The sequence below is a fragment of the Coenobita brevimanus genome, chromosome 59 (assembly GCF_032717465.1).
Source record: "Coenobita brevimanus isolate Jiangsu-jjx chromosome 59, ASM3271746v2, whole genome shotgun sequence".
Lineage (NCBI taxonomy): Eukaryota > Metazoa > Arthropoda > Malacostraca > Decapoda > Coenobitidae > Coenobita > Coenobita brevimanus.
The window spans coordinates 24,694,687-24,719,608 of record NC_137012.1 but is presented as its reverse complement, the minus strand read 5'-3'; the positions used below and the strand labels follow the sequence as shown (position 1 = coordinate 24,719,608).

The following is a 24,922-nucleotide window of genomic DNA, read 5'->3' as shown; positions in this document are numbered from 1 at the left end:
TCTGAACACATCTCATGAAGAACTGTTGGTATCATTATCGTTTATAAAGGCTCCAGCATGCTTGCATGTATCAGTCTTGGTCACCTGATGACAGCTGTCCATGCTGCTCAATCCCTGGCAGCCTCCCTATTCAGTCACTTATCCCTGAAGTCACACTCTATGACCTTGTTCCAGGTCTTTTTTAGTGTGCCTCTAGCAACCCTACCCCCAACATTCACACTTCTATTTTTCCACATCCAACTGTCATCCTGCATTCTGTAGCATCAACAACAGTTAATGTTTAAGAAAATATTGTTCTATCTATCTATAGCCCGACGCCCTAATCCCGCAAAGGGTGGCCACAGACAAAACGCCTCCAAGTCACTCTGTCACCCACCATTTGACTACCCTCCCCCCAACTCACCCCCCCCTCCCTCATATACCTCTCAACTCCATCCCTCCACCTCATCCTTGGTCTACCCCTCCCTCTCCCTCCCTCCACCTCACCTACATACACCCTCTTAGTCAGTCTTTCATTCTCCATTCTCTCCACATGTCCAAACCACCTCAGTGTATTTCTCCTAATCTTCTCAACCACATCCACATCTACCCCACAACGTTCCTTCACTTCTTCATTCGTCAACCTGTCCCTCCATGTCACTCCACATGCTCTTCTCAAGTAACTCATTTCCACTGCTCTCACTCTTGACTTGTTCCCCTCTTGCAAGGTCCACGCCTCGCTTCCATACGTCAGGGTAGGGATCACAATACTATCATGCAGTGACTTCTTAACTTCCATACTCACCTCCCTATTTCTCATCACTACTTTCAGTGTACCAACAACCTTCCTTCCCTGCTGTACCCTTTCACGCACTTCATCCCCCAAAGTTCCATCCTTACTCATCACACTACCCAAGTACTTGAATGCACTCACATTCTCCATATCCTCACCATCCAACCTCACTGCACACTCTGTGACTTCATTCCTCTCAAACACCATAACTTTATACTGTTACTAATGGAATATTTTCTGTTTTCTAATTCAGATACAGCCACTTCAAGTTCTCTCCTAAACCTTCTCTTGCAGAGTTATTTCCCCTTTATGGGACAGTTCTATGATGCATGAAAGGAAGTCAAAGGTGGACTTTCAAATTGTGCACTGTTAAATTGCATTTGCACCATTACCCATATACAATTATTACAAGCCTAGTGGGAGCCACTCCAATTGGGTGTAGCATATACAGGTCTTATTCAGAAAGGTGGTTGGGATTTGTTGCTCACATAACACTCCTACGGGGAGGGCAACCTGTTACTCTCACCTTAAATATGAGTACCTGGACTAAGCAGCCTTGCCCCAGGCCTCTACATTACTGGATTAGCTGATGGATGAATGGATTTTCCTCAACAGAAGCAGTAGTAGTAGCTGTAATCCCAGGTTCATCTGAATCTCAACCTGGTAGACTGCTGTCTGAAGCAGCCACTACTTGTAGTCCACCATCCCTCTATCAGGGGATAGGGAAAGAATTGAGGGGTTTGTACAGTACATGCAGGCAGTAGAGGCATCTGGTTATATTGGTGTCATCACATGAAGCTGCCTTTCTCCTGCATCACCTCAACAGTACACGCAACTTATAGCTATTTTCTGGCTTTGCGTCTCTCAAATTCTATGACTTGCCTGACATGTGCTTTGGCGATTTTTTCCATGTTCTTACTGGTGGAGCCTTGACCAATCATGTCCAGGGCAAAGGGACGACAGACAGTGAACAGCTTTTTGAAACAAAGTTTGAAGAGTGGTGCCATCATCTTCATACCCTCCTTTTCCAGGGCCTCCACCACTGCCACTCTCAGTTTCTGGTGATGAGAATACAATGGAGTATTAGTTTTCATTAAATAATTATATACAGTATTGTACTGTATTATTGATAAAGAGGGTCTGGGAACCAGGTAAGTAGTGCAGGAATCTTACTATTCTCTTAACTTGGGTCAAATCCAATCTGAAGACAGACATTTACTGGTAAAAAAGTGTGGCAGTGTGTTCTATCATGTCTTCACATGTCTGCACCCTGTCAGGGTTCTCGATATATACAAACTATCACTCCCCAACTTCCCAACACATTTCCCCATGCACCTCTCACCGTACAACCCAACAAGCCTTCCACATCTACTGTATACCTATATGTGAAGCATTGGGAAGGAGTGGGTCACAACTCCAGTGTCAATAAATGGTGTTCCACAGTCTTACAGATCAGTTGCCCTTCGGGACCTGTAAAACACAGCTTGAACATATCAAGTAGTCCTGTCACCCACATTAGGCATGTGCAAACCAGCCATTACAATACATACAAACATATTACTGAAAAAAAAAGTTTAACAATCATTAAGGAAGAGTCCACACTGGAAAGGAGCTATGGCAGATACTGAGATTACTTTTAAAGCTGATGAGTGAGAATGGTGAGGGCAAAGCAAATATTAATTATGATGGGGTCTGGTGGTGCACAAAGGAGTAATGATATGCCAAAGAATATATATGTATGTACTGTATATCATCATCATCATCGTCATCTAACCCAGTGTTGCCCCATGAGCAGCGTAGGAGCTCAGGGCTGGGCAAGTTGGTCCTGACATTTAAGATGAAAATGACCAGCCTCACTCATCCCCCCGTGGCATTATGTGAAAAATAAACCCCAACCACCCCTTGGAAATCAACCTACACAGGCTAAATCTTGCTGGAATGCCTTAATTATCCACTAAACCACCAGGCGTCATAATCTGGTTATATGGTTATTTCTATCTATCTATCTATCTATCTATTGCCAGACGCTGCCTCCTTCAGGAGGGTTGAGCGGCTACAGGCCGTCTCGAGAAGGGCACCTTCAGAGCGGCTACAGGCTGTCTCGAGAAAGGCACCTTCAGAGCAGCTACAGGCCGTCTCGAGAAGGGCACCTTCAGAGCGGCTACAGGCCGTCTCGAGAAGGGCACCTTCAGAGTGGCTACAGGCCGTCTCGAGAAGGGCACCTTCATAGCGGCTACAGGCCATCTCCTGACGAAGGCGGGAGCGGTTGCAGGCCATCTCCTTCAGGAGGGTTGAGTGGCTACAGGCCGTCTCGAGAAGGGCACCTTCAAAGTGGCTACAGGCCGTCTCGAGAAGGGCGCCTTCAGAGCGGCTACAGGCCGTCTCGAGAAGAGCACCTTCAGAGCGGCTACAGGCCGTCCCCTGGTGAAGGCAGGAGCGGCTGCAGGCTGTCTCATTATTTCCCTCAGAGTGGCTACAGGCTGTCTCCTTCAGGAGGGTTGAGCAGCTACAGGCTCTCAGGGGTGCTGGCAGGAGCTGGAGAAACAGCTCCATCCCGATGTTGTTGAGGGTCAGGTCGCCCGCAAGGTAGTTGCGGTTTCTTGCTATGGTGGCGGCGGGAGAGTTGCGGGTCATAGGGGCGCGCGGCCCGGGCGGACTTACATACCTCTCGCACAGAGGTGGACCGCACACTGTCTACCTCTCCATGGGCTCTTTCTGGGGGTGTTGTGTTGTTTCCGGAGCCCAAACCCGGCATTTTACTTTGAATGTGTGTTAGAATCACTACATGCAATGGGAGTGACTGTAAGTGAAATTTGTGCTGTTCTGCTGCATAATAAACTCCCTAGTACACTTTCGGAAATGATCAAACGTGAACTTAAAGAGAAGTGGCTGGATGTAGATGATTACGTTCGTGTGCTAAAGACGGAGGTGTGTAATATTGAAGGTAGACAAAATCCCTTGGAACATTTTGGTGCGACCGCTACGGCAGCATATGCAGTGAAGCAAGTGAAACACACTGAACCTACCCAGAGGAATGGATGCAAATTGTGTTTTAAACCAGGACATTTTTGGGCTAAGTGTGCAAAGTATAAAACAAAGAAGGCAAAATTAAAGACAGCAAAGCAACTGAAGCTAAGTGTCGGGTGTCTGTTGACAGATGATGGTAGTCAGGGTTGTACAAATCCCAAAGTAAGGCCATGTCGATATTGCCAACAAAAACACTACAACTATTTGTGTCCGACTTCTCGTTCTGATCCCCATGAACAAACATTAACCCAAGAACCAACAGTGACAATGGCTGTGGCATCCAGTCGTAATGCAGTGTTGCTGCCAACGATTCAGATTCCATTGGTTACTCAAACGGGCCAGCAGAACAAGGTTAGGGTTTTATTAGATCAATGCTCACAATGTACCTTTGTTCTAAGATCAAGTTTAGCAAACTTGAAGGTAAACAAGATGAGAAAGGAACGTTTACAACTGCAAGGATTTACTGGCTCTAAGGGTAGTGATGAGTATGAGGTAGTGGAGTTGTTTTACTGCCAACGCAGAAAGGTGCGCAAGTTGAGGGTGGTGGTTGTAGACGAACTACCTAACTATAAGCCAGGGAAGGGCTGCAACATAATGTGCAGGATCTGAAGGCTCAGGGCTACAAGTTTGCAGATCCAAGTGTCACTAGTGGGGATATGGTCAAACTAAAGATTGAGGCGGACTTTTATTATCACTTTGTACACGCTGGCTATATAAGGGAGGGAGGCATAATTTTGTTACCCACAATTTATGGTAATACACTGAGTGGCACTTATTGGTCTGAAGAAGAAGGTACTCATGTAGAGCTGGTAACTGTTCTGAAACTGGCAGTAGATACGATAATGGAGTTAGCAAATATTGATGGCAGGAATACTACTCCAGAAATCAAGGATCTGACAGCTCTATAGGACTTAGATCACATAGGTATTAGTCCCAGTGAGACCGATAAGAAGGGAGAGAAGGTATTAGGTAACTTCTATGAAACGGTGCAATATTCCAAAGAACAGGGCAATATCTTGTGGAATTACCATGGAAAGAAAATGTTGATAAGTTACCTGATAATTTTAAGTTAGCCTTGGGCAGATTAAGAGGTTTGCAGTATAAATTCATAAAGGATCCCAATTATTGCAAACAATACAGTAAAGTCATCCAGGATCAGGTAGAAAGTGCATTCATAGAAAAGGTGGAGGACAAGAGTCTGGTAGGCCATCCTGTACACTATCAAGCTCACCATGGTGTCACTAAAGATAGCTTAACAACACCAATTAGAGTAGCGTTTGATTGTTCAGCTAGAAAGCATGAAAAGGCATACAGTGTGAATGACTGCTTACATGCAGGCCCATCTTTGGTTAATGACCTCACACAGATATTGTTGCACTTTCGGTGTCATCATTTTCCTTGGGTGAGTGACATCGAGAAGGCATTTCTTATGGTGGGGTTATCTCAAAGGGATAGGGATGCCACTAGATTTCTTACGCCTGTTGAACCTTTAAATCTGAATAGCCCTTACTTGATATATAGGTTCAAGGCAGTGTTGTTTGGAGCCACTTGTTCCCAATTCCTCTTGAATGCCACCATACAAAAACATTTATCAGTGGTTAAGGAGGATAAACCCTTGACTGATAAATTAAGGAAAGGGTTGTATATTGACAATTTGCAGGGGACCGAAGAAGATGAGGATGCTCTACAACAACTATGTTGGAATGCCCTGAGAGTATTTTCAAGTGCCAATTTGTCCATCAGAGAGTGGGTAACAAACAGTGTGAAATTGCGGAAGCTACTCTAGCTAAAGGGTTTGGCTTCTGAAGTTCAGAACAAGGTGAAAGTCTATCTATCTATCTATCTATCTATTGCCAGACACCTCAATCCCGTTCAGGGTGGCCACAAACAAATCGCCTCCAAGTCGCCCTGTCCCCTGCCATTTCACCGCCCTGCTCCCAACTCACACCCCCCTCTCTCATATACCTCTCCTCCCCATCCCTCCATCTCATCCTCAGCCTCCCCCTCCCTCTTCCCCCCTCCACCTCACTCACATACACTCTCTTCGTCAGTCTTTCACCCTCCATCCTCTCCACATGGCCAAACCACCTCAGTGTATTCCTCCTAACGCTTCCTATCACATTCACATCCACACCACAACGCTCCTTTATATCCTCATTTGCCTGCCTGTCTATCCATGTGACTCCACAGGCTTCTCTTAAATAACTCGTTTCCACTGCTTTCACTCTTGACTTGTGTCCTTCCAGCAACGTCCAAGCTTCACTTCCATATGTTAGAGTTGGTATCACAATACTGTCATGTAGTAACTTTTTCACTTCCATGCTTCATATTACTGCTTCCAAAGAACCAGCAATCTTTCTTCCCTGCTGTACCCTTTCAAGCACTTCACCCTCCAAACCTCCATCCTTACTCATCACACTACCCAAGTACTTAAACATACTCACATTTTCCAATTCCTCACCATCCAACCTCGCTGTACATTCACTGACTTCACCTCTCTTAAAGACCAACACTTTACTCTTCCCTACATTCACCTTTAAATTCCGTTTCTTACACACTCTCCCAAACTCATCCACCAAGCCTTGCAGCTCTCCTTCGTTTTCACTCAACAACACAGTATCATCTGCAAACAACAGTACAGGGAGTTTCCAAACACTATCCTCTCTCACCAGGGCCACTCCAACATCCACTACCCTACCTTGTACCTTATTACCCCATCGATGTACGGATTGAACAACCATGGAGATATGACACATCCCTGTTTCAACCTAACCTTCAAAGAGAAAAATTCACTCAGTTCACCATCCACAAGCACTGCAGCCTTAGCACCATCATTCATACTCTTCACAGCATTCAACAACTTCCTATCTACTCCATTTATTCTTAATACTTTCCACAATCCTTGTCTATCCACCCTGTTATATGCTTTCTCCAAATCCATGAAAGCCACATACAACTTCTTTCCCTTCTCTAGAAACTTTTCTACTACAGATCTAAAAATGAATATCTGATCTACACAACCTCTTCCCTTCCGAAAGCCTCCCTGTTCTTCTCCAACTAATTCCTCTGTTCTTTCTCTAACTCCGTCAGTAAGTATCCTACCATACACTTTTCCTATTATACTAAGAAGACAAATGCCCCGATGATTACCACACACTTCTTTTTCCCCTTTTCCTTTGTACAAGGGAATAATTATACCTGACTTCCAATCCTCCCAGACTCTACCATCCTCCCACGCCAATCTGCACATTTTCCACATCCATTCTACTACTATTTCCCCCATACTTCAGCATTTCACCACACACTCCATCAATTCCTGGGGTTCTCCCTGATTTAACTTTCTTCACTGCTTCCATAACTTCTATCCTACTGATTTCTTCCTGTCTTCTCACCTCCCTCCTTCTCCCAGCCATTCCCCAGCCACTTATACTCGCATTACTTCCATTCTCTAAGTTCAACAATTCCTTAAAGTGTTCTCTCCATCTGCTCACTTTTTCTCCCTTCTCCACTAGTAATCTACCATATTTATCTTTCACTCCCCTGCTAACTTCACTTTCACCCTGTCTTACTCTTTTCACTTCTTTCCAGAACATTTTCTTACAGTCCCTCCACTTTACACTCAAGTTCATTCCAAATTCCTCATCCGCTCTCTTCTTACTCTCTCTTACTAATCTTTTCACCTCTCTCTTTCTTTCTACATATAACTCTCTCTTCTGCCTCTCAACTTCTTCCACGCCCCTATTTCTCATCCATTCACTGTATGCTTTCTTCTTTTGTGCCACAGCCTGTCTCACCTCTTCATTCCACCACGCTGTTCCTTGCACACCCCTCCGTCTTGTCTTCATCCCACATACCCCATCACATGCTGCACATATTTCTTCTGTTAATATCCTGAACACACCTTCCATGTCCCCCATCTGCTCCAATTCATATTTGCCCAATCGTTCCTCCACTTCTCTTGTATACTCTGCCTTTTTCTCATCCTCTTGTAACCTCTCCACTCTCCTTACAAATACTCCTTCTTCCTGTCTTTCCCTTCTTCTATTTCTCCATCCTAATTGGACCTTTTCTGGCCACCACCAAATAGTGGTCAGAAAGTCCACTCCCCCAACCTCTATAAGCTCTTGCATCCATTACACATTTTCGCATCCTTTCATCCACGCACACATAATCAATCATTGCCTTCCTTTCATTCAGTTCACCACCCACCCTTCTCATCACTCACCATGTATACCTGTGGATCATTTTATGCCTGAAGAGGGTATTGGCTATCACCAACCCCCTCCCAGCACAAATGTCCACTAACGCACTGCCATTCTCATCTATCTCAGCAGGCACACCCCACCCACCATCTATTCCATCAACCTTCACATTCCCTTCTTTACCATTCATATCACCATTCAAAAACACTCTCTCATTCCTTCCAAACTTTTCCATGCACACTTCCACATTTGTCTAGAACTCTTCTCTCACTCTGCTTGCCGATCTTGCATTGGCACACACACACACACACACAATCACCCACATTTGTATTCCAACTTTCAATCTTACCCACATAATCCTGGACCCAACTGATCCATACTCTCTTATACTCTTCCATCTTTTACTCACAACTATACATACTCCTTCTTTTGCCCTCTCATTCTCACCTACTCCTGCACATATAGCCCATCCATACTCCCATTCTCTCACACTCTCATCTCTCCATTTCGTTTCAGTTATTCCGTATACATCAACTTTCGCACCCTTAACCATCTGGACAATCTCTCTCTCTTTCACCTAACTGATATGGATATGTTGCAGGTCAAGGGACACGAACGTACACCCACAGTAGTGACAAAACATGAGGTGTTGAGTATAACTGCAGGTGTGTTTGACTCTCTGGGAGTATTATTGCCGGTGACCATCCGTGCAAGAAAATTTGGGCAAGATCTATGGCGTATACACTTAGTAACATATTATATCCGCATCTATCTATGTATCTACTGACAGATAGATAGATATATATACTTGTGTTACATATTATATCTACATTTATCTATCTATCTATTTATCCTCATAATGTTAACACAACTGTATATATATATATATATATATATATATATATATAATATGTTTACAAGCGTGTATGTGTGTGTGTGTATTTACCTAGTTGTGATATACAGGAAATGAGCTACATTCGTGAGGTCCTGGTCCTGTCTCTGTTTCTCAATATGTCAAATTTTGCTTTAAACTTGTTTAAGTTTTTAGACTGGACGATCATTTTGTCCAGGCTATTCCACAGGTCTGTGCATCTACCTGTATATGGAAAACTATATTTCTTGATATCCTTCAAGCAACTTGGCTTTTTCAGTTTCATTCAGTGTCCTCTTGTTACTCTCCCATCCCACAGAAACACATCTTTTCTGGCAATTTTATCTACTCCCATCATGGCCCTGAACACTGCAATCATGTCACCCCTCTCTCTCCTTTCTTCTATGGAAGGCAGATACAGCTTTTCCAGTCTCTTTTTGTACGGCAGATCTGCCAGGCTAGGGACCATCATGGTTGCTGTTCTTTGTATTCTCTCAATCTTGTTTATATCTTTCTTTTTGTGTGTGGACCACACTACTGCTGCATATTCCAACCTGGGGCTGATCATAGCCACTATCAATTTTTTCATCATCTTCTCGCCATGTAATGAAATGCTACTCTCATATTAGTCAAGAGTTTATACGTCTCTCTAACTCTTGTTAATGTGTTTTTCAGGTGACAACCTATCCTGGACCAGCACTCCCAAATCTTTCTCTTCTCTCGCTTTTGTGATTGGTTCATTACCCATCAGATAATTCAGTGATGGCCTCTTGGTACTTTTACCCATTTCCAATATTTTACATTTTTTTTGCGTTGATTTTCATTTCCCACATCCAGCTCCAATCATGAATCCTATCCAGGTGGCGGATTCTGAAAGGTTTCTGGGTTACGAGAAAATCTGCGAGAACTTTTGCGATGTGCATACGGGGTTTTGACAAGTGGTATTCTGGTGAGTGTTGTACGACAATCTTAAGACCAACACCAGGTTGCGCCAGCGCAAGTGTTGGCCAATCAAGGAGCGGAAAGTTTCTCTATTTAAACCTGAGTAACCAATCACAGTACACCAGGGTATGACATCATAGTGGTAGCAGACGATGTTTCCACACCGCCAGTCATAATTTCCAAGACAGTATTGAAGCAGTGGAAGACCACCAAAATATTATGTACACAGGGGCAGTGAACTTAGAGGAAGAAATAAGTGCGCTGATTCATAATTTCTTCGACATTGTGTCATGTAAGCTATCACCATATTTTACATGAGTTTCTTCTTAACACTGGCTTGTTTAATCGAATTTTTGTGAACATTACATCAATAGGCTATAATTTGTTTGTAGTAAAGGCAATATTGGCCGACAATGCTAGTTTTACCACGTATGTCGAAGTAGTACTTGCTCCGTTTTAGTATTCTGGCATCGTCTATGACGGTCTGTGCCACTTGTACTTATTATTTTTTGAAAAATCGCAACAGTTGTATGCACTTAAGGATTAATTGATGCATGATTTAATTCTGAGGATTTGGGGGATGTTTGAGCTATGACATTTGTAAAAATAGGAGAGTTATAAGGCTTACGATGTACTTAGGGCTGCCCCTCACATGGCGCAACTCTAAGAGGAGAATTGACAATGCCGCATAGGGTTTGTGCTCGTTTTCTAGGGCTCCAGAATATGCACTTAAGTGCAAAGTTGCTCTTACGCCCAAAGATGGTGGATTAGCGAGGATTTCTGAGCTTTCAGAATCCACCCCCAGGTCCTGCAGCATTTTACAGTCTTCTTCAACTTCAACTTTCCTCAAGATCTTTGCATCATCAGCAAACAGACTTGCATGACTGTTCATTCCATCTACCATATCATTTACATAAATCAGGATCATTACTGGCACTAACACCGAGTCCTGTGGGACTCCACTTGTTACTTCCCTCCATCCAGATATCCTGTCCTTTATTACTGTCCTCATTTGTCTGTCTTTCAAAAAGTCTCTTATCCACTCCCGGAGGTTTCCCATCAGTCCTCCTATGTGCTCCAATTACCACATTAGTTGCTTGTGGGGTACGTTGTCAAAGGCTTTATCCAAATCTAAATACAGTACATATATAAATTCATATCAGGGAAGGAGAAAATAGATAAAAATGAGTATATAACCTATGAGGAAGCATCAGCAAGAGGACTATCTATATCTATCTATCTATTGCCAGATGCCATAATCCCGTAAGGGGTGGCCATTTGACTTGGAGTTATTTGTTTTACAGGGAGGGGCACTAACCCTCCACACCAACCCACTTGTTGACATGTAGGGAGCACGTATTGTTTGGTTATATGGTTACCACCCAGCACTGTAAATGGTTTCTTGGTTTACAGGAAACCATTTGGCTTGTCACTCAATGTAAAGCCACCTGTAAAGGAAAGAAATGCAATAAGAAGTGACAGGAAAGATGGGAGAAATAGGAAGAGAGGAGGGCAGGCACAGAAAAAGAATGATAAAGGCTACGGAACAAGTAGGCAGCACTACATCAAGTGAGTGGATGATGGTCGCCACCACCTACAGCAAGAGGACACTGCAAAAAACTGCATAAAAAAAGAGGTGATAAAGACTTAAGGAAATTCAGTTTCCCAAATAGGGCAACTGATCAGTGGAATGCACTACTGAATGAAATAGTGTGTGCCAAAACAATTAATAAATTTAAGGATATGTATGATAAAAATGGTTTAATACACGGGACAGTACGAGCCTGACTCATTCCTGTAAAGATACAATTATGTAAGAACAATAAGGTAAGAACACACACACAAACCATACTGTTACCTGTTTATGTACATCACTGAGATCAGCTGGCTTTGGAGATTGCTTGGTTACTGCAGCTGTTCTGTTTCTTGCTGCCTTGCTCCATGTTGGCTGCAGAAGGTCAGAGGGCTTCAAGTCACTCTGGCTCTTCTTCTTATTCATCTTTTCATTCTCACCATTCTGAGGGGATCTACATTGAAAAAAAAAAAAAAAAAAATCATTGTAACTGCATTAGTTTTATGTCATATACTGAACTCAGACTGTGAGTATAAAACAGAACAATGGAATACACAGTATACATATTTTTTATCATGACAAGTTTTTGCATAAATAATTCTTTTTTTCCTTGCGTGGAGAGAGTGGAGTAAAAAAAGTTCGCAGGTCTAAATGATGGGCGAAGGGCTCATCTGACTAGACATTATTGATTGCTCTACTTTTGTGTGCCACTCTGATACAGAAACAGATTTTCCTGTTGTGAATCCTACCAACATATACTGGTGGGAAATATGATGATTGCTGGAATGATGACAACAATGATGATGATAATGATGACTATCATGTCGACTAACACTGGGGCTCAAGTAAAACTGGACACAAATACAGTAGCAGTAGTTATTTCTGTATATAATTATAGGGGCAGGTGTACAGACAACGTACATATACAGAAACTGGACTGGCAATGAAACATTTCCTAGTCATTACGAGAGACAGAGGAGAGAGAATTTTGGTATTTGCATTTGTCTTGTACTGATGGGCTTAGCTGCTGACTTATCAGCCAAGTGCCTTGACTGCCTTCACAATCTGCATCCATCCATCCATCACCCCAATCTTATCAGAAGTACTGTACTGAGACCCTGGGCTACGCAACCCAACATCCTTATGGGTCACATCTGGTTAGAATGCCTTAGCAAATCAGACCACCATGCATCCATTAGTAAATTATTTGGTTACCACACAACAAAGTAATAGCTTTACAGGGAACCACTTAGTCACTCAGTGCCTTGTAGTCACCTAAAATTAGCATTACAGAGTGAGTGGATTGTGGCCTCCCCACCATATGGGAGAAAAACATGTTAACTGATACACAAAAATTTATTATTCTGACGTAAGGAGATTTTTAAGGACTGATAAACTTCTATACATTTCTGCATAACCACTTCATTATGATGACATTTAAACCAAGCTACCATCACTGATTTTGATCACCTTTGGAAGAACCTCCAGTAGTAAAGGAGTTTATGAAGGTTGCAAATAACCCTGCCCAGTTCAAAAAGCTTCTAAACTTAAATAAATCATGTGAGGGTAACAAGAATAAAATAAAGATCTCCTTGGGTCGTTTTTCTGCACTGGTCCATTCCTGATGACAATTTTATCCATCTGAGAAAAAAATACAAGTACGCATCAAAAGGAGGAAAATAATTCAGTACTAATTATCAGAGGTGGACCAGATATCTGCATCCGCATCCGCGGCCCCGCATCATTTTCAACATCCACATCCACAACCATGGATGCGGCTGTTATGTGGATATCTTGAAAAACTCATAATTATTAATAATCATAGGGGAATATTTATCAATATTAAATAATTACATTATTAATATTAAACAATATTAAGCTAATATTTTTATTATTAATAATAATTATATTTATTATCAGATGGGACGTTGTTGAATGCCATGATGATTGTGTGTGAGGGTGCTAAGGCTGCAGTGCATGTGGATAGTGAACTAAGTGAATTTTTCTACATGAAGGTTGGATTGAAACAGAGATGTCATATCTCCATGGTTGTTCAATCTGTATATGGATGGGGTTAAAAAAGAGATACAAGGTAGGGCAGTGGATGTTGAAGCAGCCCTAATGAGAGAGGGCAGTGTTTGGAAACTCCCTGTACTCTTGTTTGCAAATGATACTGTGTTGTTAAGTGAAGACGAAGGGGAGCTGCAAGGCTTGGAGGATGAGTTTGGGAGTATGTGTAAGAAACGGAATCTTTTTTTTTTTTTTTCTTTATGCGAGGAAGAAGGAACCAAAGGCAATGAACCTGCAAAACTGTTCCTTCTAAGAGAAAAACAAAATACAAGAGAGAGCCAAGTTCAAGATCCATTCATTTCGAGATGCCTTGACACACTGCGTTTGAAGACTGGAGATCATAGGAAGCAGGAAATACAGACAGAGGGAGACAGTTCCTGAGTTGACCTGTTGCATAAATGAAGGACTGGGAGTAACGGTTAACTCTTGCATTAGAGAGCTGGACAGAAAAGGGGTGAGAGTTTGCTGCAGACGGGTGCTAAGTGCCCATTGTAGAAGTGGAGGAATGCATGCAGACACTTCAGAGGAACAGTGACCATTGAAGTAGTGACAGAAAAGAGATAAAGATGCAACACTGCGGCGAAGAGACAGAGGTTGAAGGGAATCAGTAAGAGGGGGAGAGTTAATGAGACGAAAAGCCCTTGACTCCACCCTATTGAGAAGAGCTGTATGTGGGCAGCCTCCCCACACATGAGAGCTGTACTCCACACAGGGACGGATAAAACTCCTGTATAGAGTCAACAATTGTGCAGGGGCAAAGAAGGAATGGAGTCGGCTTAGCACACCCAATCTCTTGGAAGCAGATTTTACAAGAGATGTAATATGATCTTTCCAAGACAAGTCCCGAGCAAATGAAACCCCAAGCATGTTCAACGATGATGCAGGATTAAGTTGAGTATTATTAAACATAAGTGGGTATACCTGTGGAAGATTTTGTCGGGTTGATAGGTGCAAAAGCTGAGTCTCTGATGCATTAATAACAACCAGATTATTTTTACCCCAATCAGAGATAAGAGCCAAGTCAGACATTAGGTGTGCCATACGGAATCTAAACGTGAACGTAGGAGAGTAGAGTTATGGTCTTCATGAGAAAAGAAGTCAGTGAATGTTCAGTGAGGTTGGATAAGGAGGAAATGGAAAATGTGAGAGCGTTTAAGTACTTCGGTAGTGTGACAAGTTAGGATGGAAGTTTAGGGGGTGAAAGAGTACAACAAGGAAGAAAGGTTGCTGGTTCCTTGAAAGCAGTGATAAGAAACAGGGAAGTGAGCATGGAAGTGAAAAAGTTACTACATGACAGTATTGTGATACCAACTCTAACGTATGGAAGTGAAGCTTGGACCTTGTTGGAGGGACAGAAGTCAAGAGTGAGAGCAGTGGAACCTAGAAAACAAGGAAAAGGAATGTTCTGAAGGGGCAGAACTATGTACTTCATACTGTACAACATACTATGTAGATACCTGGGTAATCAATCTTCCTTACCTCTTCAACTGATCTTGCTTTACTGGGTGTTTACGAGGGGATCTTCTGGGTGCTGCCTGAACCAGTCTGCTGCTGTGCCCACTCTTTAAGCTGACATTGTCCATTTCCTCCCCACCTAGCAATGCCCGTCCTTTGCTGCTTCGCACAATCTTCCTCACAGGTTTCAGATTACTGTTGTCTGACTTTGTCTTGTCATTTTTGTCTTTGCTGGAAATAAATAAATAAATAAATGTCAAAATCCTAAGTTCTGAATTGTCAGTTTATTGGTTTTAAAGCTAGGTCTGATGTTTATTAGTTTTTATTAATCTTTACCAAATATTCTAGCAACTTTGCTCACTTCTTGGCAATTTTCTAGGGATTTATGTCTGTAGTGTTTAACACATTTTGATAACAAGTTCAGATACCTCTGTGAATCTGGTTATGCTCTTCTAATCATGGCCAAATTTTCCATGCATAAGAAATCAAAATAAAAAGTGTTTGGATCTATTTGCAGCCATAAACATCAGGTGCTAGCAGTGTCCCTCCCTCCCAATGTGTAAAGCTTTGTACTATAATACAGTACAGTACCTTGAGAGCTTGTGGGAAGCAACTGTGACATAGGCAGATTCTTTATCCTGGAAGACAGTGCAAGTAGCTGCTGTCTCTTGTTGGATGTACCGATTCTTGACCTGGTTACACAGTTCAATGAACTTCTCATACCGCTCATTAACATTGTAGCTGGTAAAAATAAAACTCTGTTAAAATTTCAGAAACTGTTTTAGTAGAATAATCACCACAAAACTAGTGTAAATGCAAGTACAGTACAGTATGACTTCACTACAATGGACTTCACTAGACCGGAATTCGCTTTTTCAGAGTCGAGGGGCCAACTGGAATAATTTCTTACATATCGGGAAAATTCCGAAAAAGCTAGAAGCAGTCCGGATTGCCTAACCTCGGGCCAAGGTGGCCATATTGTCCAAGCAGTTTGTGTGTTTCTGAGTCGGTTGGTGGCGGGCTGGCAGCATCATTACTGTCCCCCCATGGTCAGCCTCAGTCTGACCCACATCATTTCCCTGGAAGCCCCTGATATACTGCTCAAGGGTGACAAGTGATAAGTAAAATAAAATCATCCCTTAACATCAGCATTTTTATCATACACGGTTGTAAATACTGTATCCACAGGTGGATATAAACATAAACGGTTTTAAATATCCGCAGGTGGATATAGTACCAGGGCTGGATTTACTATGGCATTTTATCTCGTTGAACTCTGCTGACACTGTTCACTGCAAATGTAACATTATCCCATCCACAGTTCATGACTATTTTAGTGATGGCATTAGCCAGTGAATCAAATTTAACACTCTTCCTTTTGGCCATTTCATTTATTAATGCCATTAATTCATCAGGGGAAAAGTTAGGACAGGCTGGGAGTATTTCTTTTCTTCCATATACCCTCGATGAGCTGGTCTAAACCGGTTTGCTGCCATCCCCCCCCCCTCCCTCTCTCTCTTGTCCCCCTCGATGAGCCGGGCTAAACTGGCATGCTGCCCTCCCCCCTCTCTCCCGTAAGTAATACGAAGCAATATGCACCCAAATTGCACTGAAATCATATGAGAGTGGCTAAAAGTGTTATTTTATATTATATTGTGAATTACTGTGATAATATACAAGTGATTTAGTGATATTTTTGCGATAATCAGAGAACTCATGATGTTAAGCGCATTTGCTAGCGAACATTTTTGCGGTTGCAAACTGTGTAGCAATGCTATGAAATGCCTCATGACATTATATCAATAAGCTTCATAAAAGTATGTGGTAATAAAAGTCATTCATTAAGTTTGATAAAGTTTGTAATGATTTTCCTCAAACTGTTACTGTTTCCCTAAAGTCTACCGTAAACACTGGAATATCGTAACAAAATCATAGGAGACTGGCCGGAAGTGTTTTATTTTTATTATTATTGCAATTACTGTGATGAGGTAACGTGGCTGTAACCCTATTTTGTATGGAAAAAATCTAGTGGTTTGGTGGAAATTTCCACCTCTCTGGGCTATTTCTTGCATCAGTCAAAACACACCTTGTATTATCTCAAATCGTTCTCTGTGCTTGGATTGCCTACAGACATGCAGTTTGTTGCAAAAAATAGTAGAAAGATTGACGTTTGTCTTACAAAAATTTTAGCTCTCAAGATTAACGATAAGTGGGTTAAAACACGAGTTGAAAATATATAATTTTTTTCCTATAGCTCAGCAATGAGCACAGCCAGTACATTGTCATCACAGCCGCTGCAGCCAAAGGGTTAAGGTGGATCCAGGGGTGTTTTTAATGGGGGCAGCAGATATCCATGGATTTTTAACATACGCGGGTGTTTCATTTACCTAACCCCAGTGGATGTTAAAGGACTACTGTATACACACAAAGTGAACATCTTTAGTTCGTAAGATCCTACAAAATAAGGTATATAAAGTGTACAGTACAGTACTGTATTTAAAAAGTGCTTAAAATTACGTACACCACATGGCATGCAAGGTACGAGTACAAGCTACACCTCCAGTTCCCGTCCATGATTCAGCTCCTGCCAGTGACGACAATCAGAAGATTCACTGTTCCTTGATGGTGACCCTTAAGATAATGGGTAATGATTTTGAAGGATTTGCTCTGAAGGATCCTTCACCAGGTGCTGACTTGTGATAAACACTCGGCAAGCTGGTGGTGGTGGGGGGGTGGGGGGTGGGGGGAATAGGATGAGCCAAGTAAGTCGGAATGATTACATAAGATTTTTTCTTATTACTTATGAGTTTTATTGTGTCCAAGCCTTGCTTAAAAATTACTGTGCTATGCAATGAATTATTAATGGTGGCATTTGAGAAAAGTTAAGAGGAAACTGGGATATTGCCACGGGTTAGGACCTGGTGGGGTGAAGCAGGATGGTGGTCATGATGCTTTTCATGTATGAAAATATCTTCTTGCGTGTGTTACATTTGACTTTATTGAGTGTAAAACTTGCTAAAATTATACAGTAAACCCTCAAAGATCCGGACTTCAAAGATCCGGATTTTGCGAAGATCCGGACCATTTCTTGGCAAATTTTCAATTTAAAACATAGGCTACAAGATACACAATTTATTAATTAAAATTTACGAAAAAAATATTTGTACACATTATTATACTATCCAATTAATTTTATACTGTATTGGCAAGGTGAATATAAAAAATAACTGTTTGTTTTTATTTTGCATTAAGTTATACCTAAACCAACATAAGTTTTCTTTCATATGAGCAAATTTATATAATTTCTGGAAGATCCGGATTTTTCGAGGTCCGGACAGGGTTATAGCCCCAATTAGTCCGGATCTTTGAGGGTTTACTGTATTGTGTTATGCAGTAAATTATTTATGGTGGCAGGGGCATCCGCAGGATTTTTTGTAAGGGGGGCCAAAACAAAAGAAACTATACATATATGTGCGGTTATATCAAAATACAGACACTTCAAATAGGCATAGGCATATACTTACGTGAGTTACATGATTTACATCAGATGCATAAAGTGACAATGCATAAATCGACTAAAATCACTCAATCATCCATGAACAAGAACTGAAGCACTTTGGAATTCCAATGGGGGCAACTGTTCCCCCTTTGACCCCCCCTCCAGATGTCCATGTGTAGTGGCATTTCAGAAAAGGTAGAGGCAAATGCGATTCAGTATTCTCCTGAGTTAGATGGATATATATATATATATATATATATATATAGCTGGTAAGCTATCTGCATGCCATCTACCGACTTTCCTGGGTAAACGCACTTCTCCACATTGCCGCAAGAACACATGTTGTACCTCACATCCTGTGGTCCGTTTTAGCATCATAGCAGTACCCACCTGCTCATCATCGTCTCAGCTGTCGACTTTGAAGGCTTTATGGCACCTCCAGGAGACCTCAGCAATGACAGTGAGAGTGACAAAGGGGCGCCCCGTCCCGCAGGGGATAAGTAGACGCCCCGAGCCTCGGATATCCACCCCCCTCCCTTCTTAACAAGCCCAGAAGCCACTTAAATTAAGGTACATGGAGTTCTATTTGTTGGTCCAACTAGAAGTACTATTAGACAGAGTATTAGCAGGGTATAGTAGGCTGGAAGGGGACACAAAGACCAAGCCCTGGGTGGGCTGTCCACCATATACCATTTTTCCCATAAGTTCTTAGATTCACTCAATGCGAAATCATAGAATGCGAGGGTTCCTGCCACCCATAAACTCGCATTGTGAGAAGGTGCACTGTACTTAAATGCACTCACATTTTCCATTTTCTCCTCATCCAGCCTCACTGCACATTCAGTGACTTCATTTCTCTCAAAGACCATAACTTTACTCTTCCCTATATTCACCTTTAAATTCCATTTCTTACACACTCCCAAACTCATTCGCCAAGCCTTGCAGCTCCCCTTCGTCTTCACCTAACAATACAGTATCATCTGCAAACAACAGTACAGGGAGTTTCCAAACTACCCTCTCTCACTAGGGCCACTCCAACATCCACTGCCCTACCTTGTATCTCTTTTATTACCCCATCCACAGACAGACTGAACAAGCATGGGGACATGACACCTCTCTGTTTCAATCCAACATTCAAACAGAAAAATTCACTCAGTTCACCATCCACATGCACTGCAGCCTTAGCACCCTCATACATACTCTTTACGACATTCAACAACTTCCCACTTACTCCATATATTCTTAATACCTTCCACATTCCTTGTCTATGCACCCATCATATGCTTTCTCCACATCCATGAATCTGCATAAAACTTCTTTCCTTTCTCTAGAAACTTTTCCACTAAAGACCTAAGAATGAATCTCTGATCTACACAACCTCTTCCATTCCTAAAACCTCCCTGTTCTTCTCCAACTAATTCCTCCGTTATTTCCTTAACTTGGTCAATAAGTATTGTACCATATAATTTTCCTATCACTGTACACTAAGAGGACAAATGCCCATATGATTACCACACACTTATTTTTTCCCCTTCTCCTTTGTACAGGGGAGTAATTATACCTGACTTCCAATCCCCCGGGACTCTACTTTCCTCCCAGGCCAATCTGCACATCTCCAATATAAACTACCTATAGATAATATAACCTACCTATAACAAGCTGGGAAACTTATAACTGTCAAAGGTGAGAGAAATGGAAGAGGACTTATCACAGCAACAACAAAAATGTTATAATAACTGAGAAAGAAGCACAGAGGGTAAATAACTGCACTGTTTGTGTATAATATTACACTGGTTTTCATTCGAGGATGCCAGCTCAAGGTAAGACCCAACCATACAAAAATTTTAAGACATTTTTGTAGTGGTTTCACTGCTTTTAAAATGAGATTCAGCAACGTTGTGAACTCCTTAGCCTCAGCCTTCTTTGGCCTGAGTGGAGTCTCCCTAAGCTCCACAAAACACAGGAGATGCTTTTCGACAGGGATAACCTCTACACCTTGAGGGTGTTTTCATTCAATGATGGTGGTGATAGGTGTTGGTGACCATCAGCCAAGCAATGTAGTGCTGCCTACTTCTTCCTTCACCTTTATCATGCTTTTTCTGTGTCTGCTCTCCCCTCTTCCTTTTCTCCCATTCTTTGTGTCACTTTCTGAATTCTCTTCTTTTCACTTCAGGTGGCTCTGCAATGAGTGACAAGACTAATGGTTTCCTGTAACCCAGGAAACCATTTACAATGGTAGGTGGTACCCATATAACCAAATAACAGGGTGATGCTGAGCCTGCTATGGTGCCTCTGTTAACCACGTGGAGAGAAACATACGTGTCATCCATCTGGGAACCAAACCTCCACACACTTCCCTACGCCTTGCTGTGGCGAGGCACTTTCTGCCACAAAGGAACATCAGTTCACTGCAAGTGATGGTCCTACAGGGGTAGGTGTTTGCCTGTGATTGATGGGTCTGCTTGGCCAGGCAGTTTGGGGTACACAACAACAACAACAACTGAATGGAAGCTGGGAGAGATATAACTTGGAAAAAAAAAAAAAAAAAAAGTTAAATAGTAAATCCTGCTATGAAGTAACTCGGAAATAAGTTTTCCAATTTGCTCAAGCAAGCAAACAAAATTTGCACGATACCATAACAAAAGCAGTAGGTACTTACTAAATACCATGATGATGGGCATAAAGGGCATCAGGCCAGGTGAGAGGCTTCACTTTCTCCAAGGAAGATTTTATTTTAAAGGGGTACTGGCCAGTGGAAGCTGAAACACATTAGTGGGATGTATCTCCAAGCACTACTGTAGATAAATTTACAATCATCACTCTAACCTTATTTCCAACAGACCAACTGGCTGGATAAGGTTCAGAAAGAAGAAGATGAAGAAGAAGAAGAAGAAAGAAGGAGGAGGAGGATTACATTACATAGGATTACATAGGAAAGCAAACAGCAACAGACCTTTGTTCCTTTCGAGGCTGCTTGTTACAGAGAAAACTATGACTACAAGATCTAACTCTACATGCTGAAGGATAAGGATAGTAAAGCAAGAAGGCTCCCCCCACCACCAAACCCTCCAGGAAAACGTGAGAAAAACCACCATGCAGCATGGAAAAACTGACATGGAAATTTCATAGGAAATATTGGAAAGGAAAAGTCACATTCTATAATACTTTGTCTATAAGCTACCCGACTGAGTAACCTGAAAGAGAAACTAATCAAATAAACTAATAGTTATAACATGACATTATAAACTGGTACATTGAGTTAATGCGAAGTCTGTGGACATAACGTGGAAACTACACAATGCACAGTGTGGATGTTTAGGGGTGGTGCGGCAGCCTTTCCTGGCGCTTTTTAGGAAGGCAGCAGTCAATCAGGCCCTAGCTCCGTTCACTCCACTGAGACAAGGAGCCCTCCCATGTGGGAAAAGTACACAAGTTTCATCCTGAAGCAGTGACCCCTGGTACATTAAAAAAATCCCGATGGTAGTCACTTGACTAACAGGGACCCTCAGTGATCCACAGCCCATCACAGGTCAAAAGTAGTGACCGTTTACCCCGGGCTATCTGTGCAGATCCTAATCTGTGCTTATATTACTTTCTTTGCACTAGGGAGATTGAAAAATATATAAGACAGGTGTCTTAGACAAAGGGGACTGCACAGTGCACAGTGTGGATGTACAACGCACAGAGTGGATGTTTAGGGGTGGTGTGGCAGCCTTGACTGGCGCTTTTTAGGGAGGCAGCAGTCAATCAGGCCCTAGCTCCGTTCACTCCACCGAGACAAGGAATTCTCCCATGTGGGACAAGTACACAAGTTTCATCCTGAAGCAGTGACCCCTGGTACATTTAAAAAATCCCGATGGTGGACACTTGACTAACAGGGACCCTCAGTAATCCACAGCCCATCACAGGTCGGAAGTAAGAGTAGTGACCGTTAACTTAGGGCTATCTGTGCAGATCCTAATCTGTGCTTACTGTATATTACCTCATTTGCATTGAGTAAATCAAAAAATGTATAATGACATGACGCGACGCTATGTTAAGTTTACGGGGTGTCCTGTAGACATGAGGGGACTGCACAGTGTGGATGTTTAGGGGTGGTGTGGCAGCCCTGCCTGGCGCTTTTAGGGTAGGCAGCAGTCAATCAGGCCCTAGCTCTGTTCACTCCACTGAGACAAGGAACTCTCCCATGTGGGACAAGTACACAAGTTTCATCCTGAAGCAGTGACCCCTGGTACATTAAGCAGTGACCCCTGGTACATTAAGCAGTGACCCCTGGTACATTAAAAAAATCCCGATGGTGGTCACTTGACTAACAGGAACCCTCAGTGATCCACAGCCCATCATAGGTCGGAAGTAAGAGTAGTGACCGTTAACTCAGGGCTATCTGTGCAGATCCTAATCTGTGCTTATATTACTTTAGTTGCACTGAATAAATTGAAAAATGTATAATGACGTGACGTGGCACTATGTACGGGTACATTGTTTATGGGGTGTCTTGTAGACAAAAGGGGGATGAACTTACACGTAGCTATAAAAACAAGTTATTTGGACAGAAACAGAGTCAGCTGAGGATTCTCGTGGAAATACTTGTCTATTTTGTTTTTGAATGTCTCAATTGAGATACTGTTTATGGTATCTGAGGGTAATCTGTTCCAAATATTTACAACTCTGTTAAAGAAGAAGTATTTTGCTTCATGGGTTTGGAAACGCTTTTCCCATAATTTTGATGCCATTACTTCTGGGTTGACTCGACCGGTCTATATCAAAATATTTATTCAAGTCTAAGTTGTCATATCCCTTCACGATTTTGAAAACTTCAATAAGGTCCCCCTGCACTTCGTTAGGCTAAATAATTTAAGTTCTTCAAGACGTTCCTCGTATGGTTTATTTCTAAGTCGTGATTTTTGTGATTCTTCGCCAAATTTTCTCTAATTTTTCAATGTCCTTTCTGTAGTACGGAGACCAGAATTGCACACAATATTCAAGATGGGGGTGCACTAGCGAGTTGTACAAGGCAAGTATGACCATTTCCGATTTAAACTCAAAAGTTCTTCCAATAAAACCCACCAGCTTGTTTGCAATTTTAACTGCCTCGGTGCACTGCTTACTTGGTTTTAGGTCATTTGATATTATCACACCAAGATCCTTTTCACTGTCTGTACTTGATAACTGGATATTGTTCATTTTGTAATTTGCATGGACATTGTTACTTCCAATATGAAGTACTTTACATTTTTCTGTGTTGAATTTCATTTTCCATTTTTCTGTCCAGTTCGGAGAAGAAGAAGGAGGAGGAGGAGGATATATATATATATATATATATATATATATATGTATATTCATCATTCATTCATTGCCAGACGCCATGTATCCCAAACGGGGTGGCCAAGGGCTTAGAGTTAATTGTTTTTTACAGGGAGGGGCACTAATCCTCCACCAACCCCACTTGACACGTAGGGAGAACGTTATGCCAAAAGCATCTGGTGTTCCCAGGCGGTCACCCATCCAAGTACTAATCAGACCCAATGTTGCTTAACTTCGCTGATCGGACGGGAAGCGGTGTACTCTAATATCCGAACGCCCAATATCCGAACATCCCCACTAACTGGACATAATCGTCCCGGGATCCAATATTCCCAAAATGGTCCGAAAACCGCACACACACACAAAAGATTTTTTCCCGCCCGTAATTTGAACTTGGCGCGCGGGGCGCGGGACAGCTTTGTTGTGGCGCGTCATTCCTCCGACGTCAGCTAGAGCGCCCCTGCATCCTCCCCACTTTCCGCCTGTCTTTCGTCGCAAGTGCACGCTCGTCGTCATGGATGCCCACGTGCTCGCTTTTGTGGTGGTGCCTTATCTGCTGCAGGCACTCCTGCTGCTCTCGTGCCTCTCCTTCATGTGTGTGATGATGGCCCCTCCGCCTGAGAAGAGGAAGAGAGTGGTGTTGACTCTAGAGAAGAAACGGGAGATATCGGAGAAAGTAGATGCAAGGTGGTCTTCTTCCCGCATCCTCCGCGAGTTCAACCTGGCCCGATCTACTTTGTTTGATATTAAGAGATCCCAAGACAAACTCATGCAGTACACGGCTGACTTCTCGTCGAGAAGCAAACACAACGTGGAGAGGAAGGTGATGTTTACTCCCAAGTTTGCTGAAGTCAACCGCTCCACGTTGATTTGGTATCGACAGCAACGTGCTGCTGGTGTGATGGTACGTGGTACGGAGCTGAAGGCTGCTGCTGAGAAGTTCGCCAGGCTTCACGACGCCCTAGACTTCAAGGCATCCGAGGATTGGCTCTTCGCGTCTAAGTTACGGCATGTCCTTACCAACCGTAAAGCTCATGGCGAAGCTTTGGACGCTAATGAGGATGGAGTTGACGAGTTTTGGCACAAGGTGAAAGGCTTGATCGACAGGGAGGGCCTCACTCTCGGTCAAGTCTACAACGCTGACGAAACTGGTCTATTCTATCGCTCTTTGCCAACGAACACTCTAGCCGAGGAGACGGAGAAGCGT

At 42.5% G+C, this 24,922-nt stretch overlaps 1 protein-coding gene across 1 annotated transcript in view; it reads right to left on the bottom strand.

Moving 5' to 3' along the window:
- Positions 1 to 1,614: 1,614 nt before the first annotated feature.
- The window catches only part of mi (cyclin E-interacting protein minus), a 120,479-nt gene continuing 97,171 nt past the window's right edge, over positions 1,615 to 24,922 (bottom strand). The window contains exons 13-17 of the mRNA XM_080274823.1: positions 21,071 to 21,170; positions 15,504 to 15,653; positions 14,937 to 15,143; positions 11,673 to 11,841; positions 1,615 to 1,830 (exon numbers count right to left, since the gene is read on the bottom strand). Of these exons, the coding sequence (XP_080130949.1) occupies positions 1,615 to 1,830; positions 11,673 to 11,841; positions 14,937 to 15,143; positions 15,504 to 15,653; positions 21,071 to 21,170 (842 nt within the window). The remainder of the gene's footprint in view (positions 1,831 to 11,672; positions 11,842 to 14,936; positions 15,144 to 15,503; positions 15,654 to 21,070; positions 21,171 to 24,922) is intronic.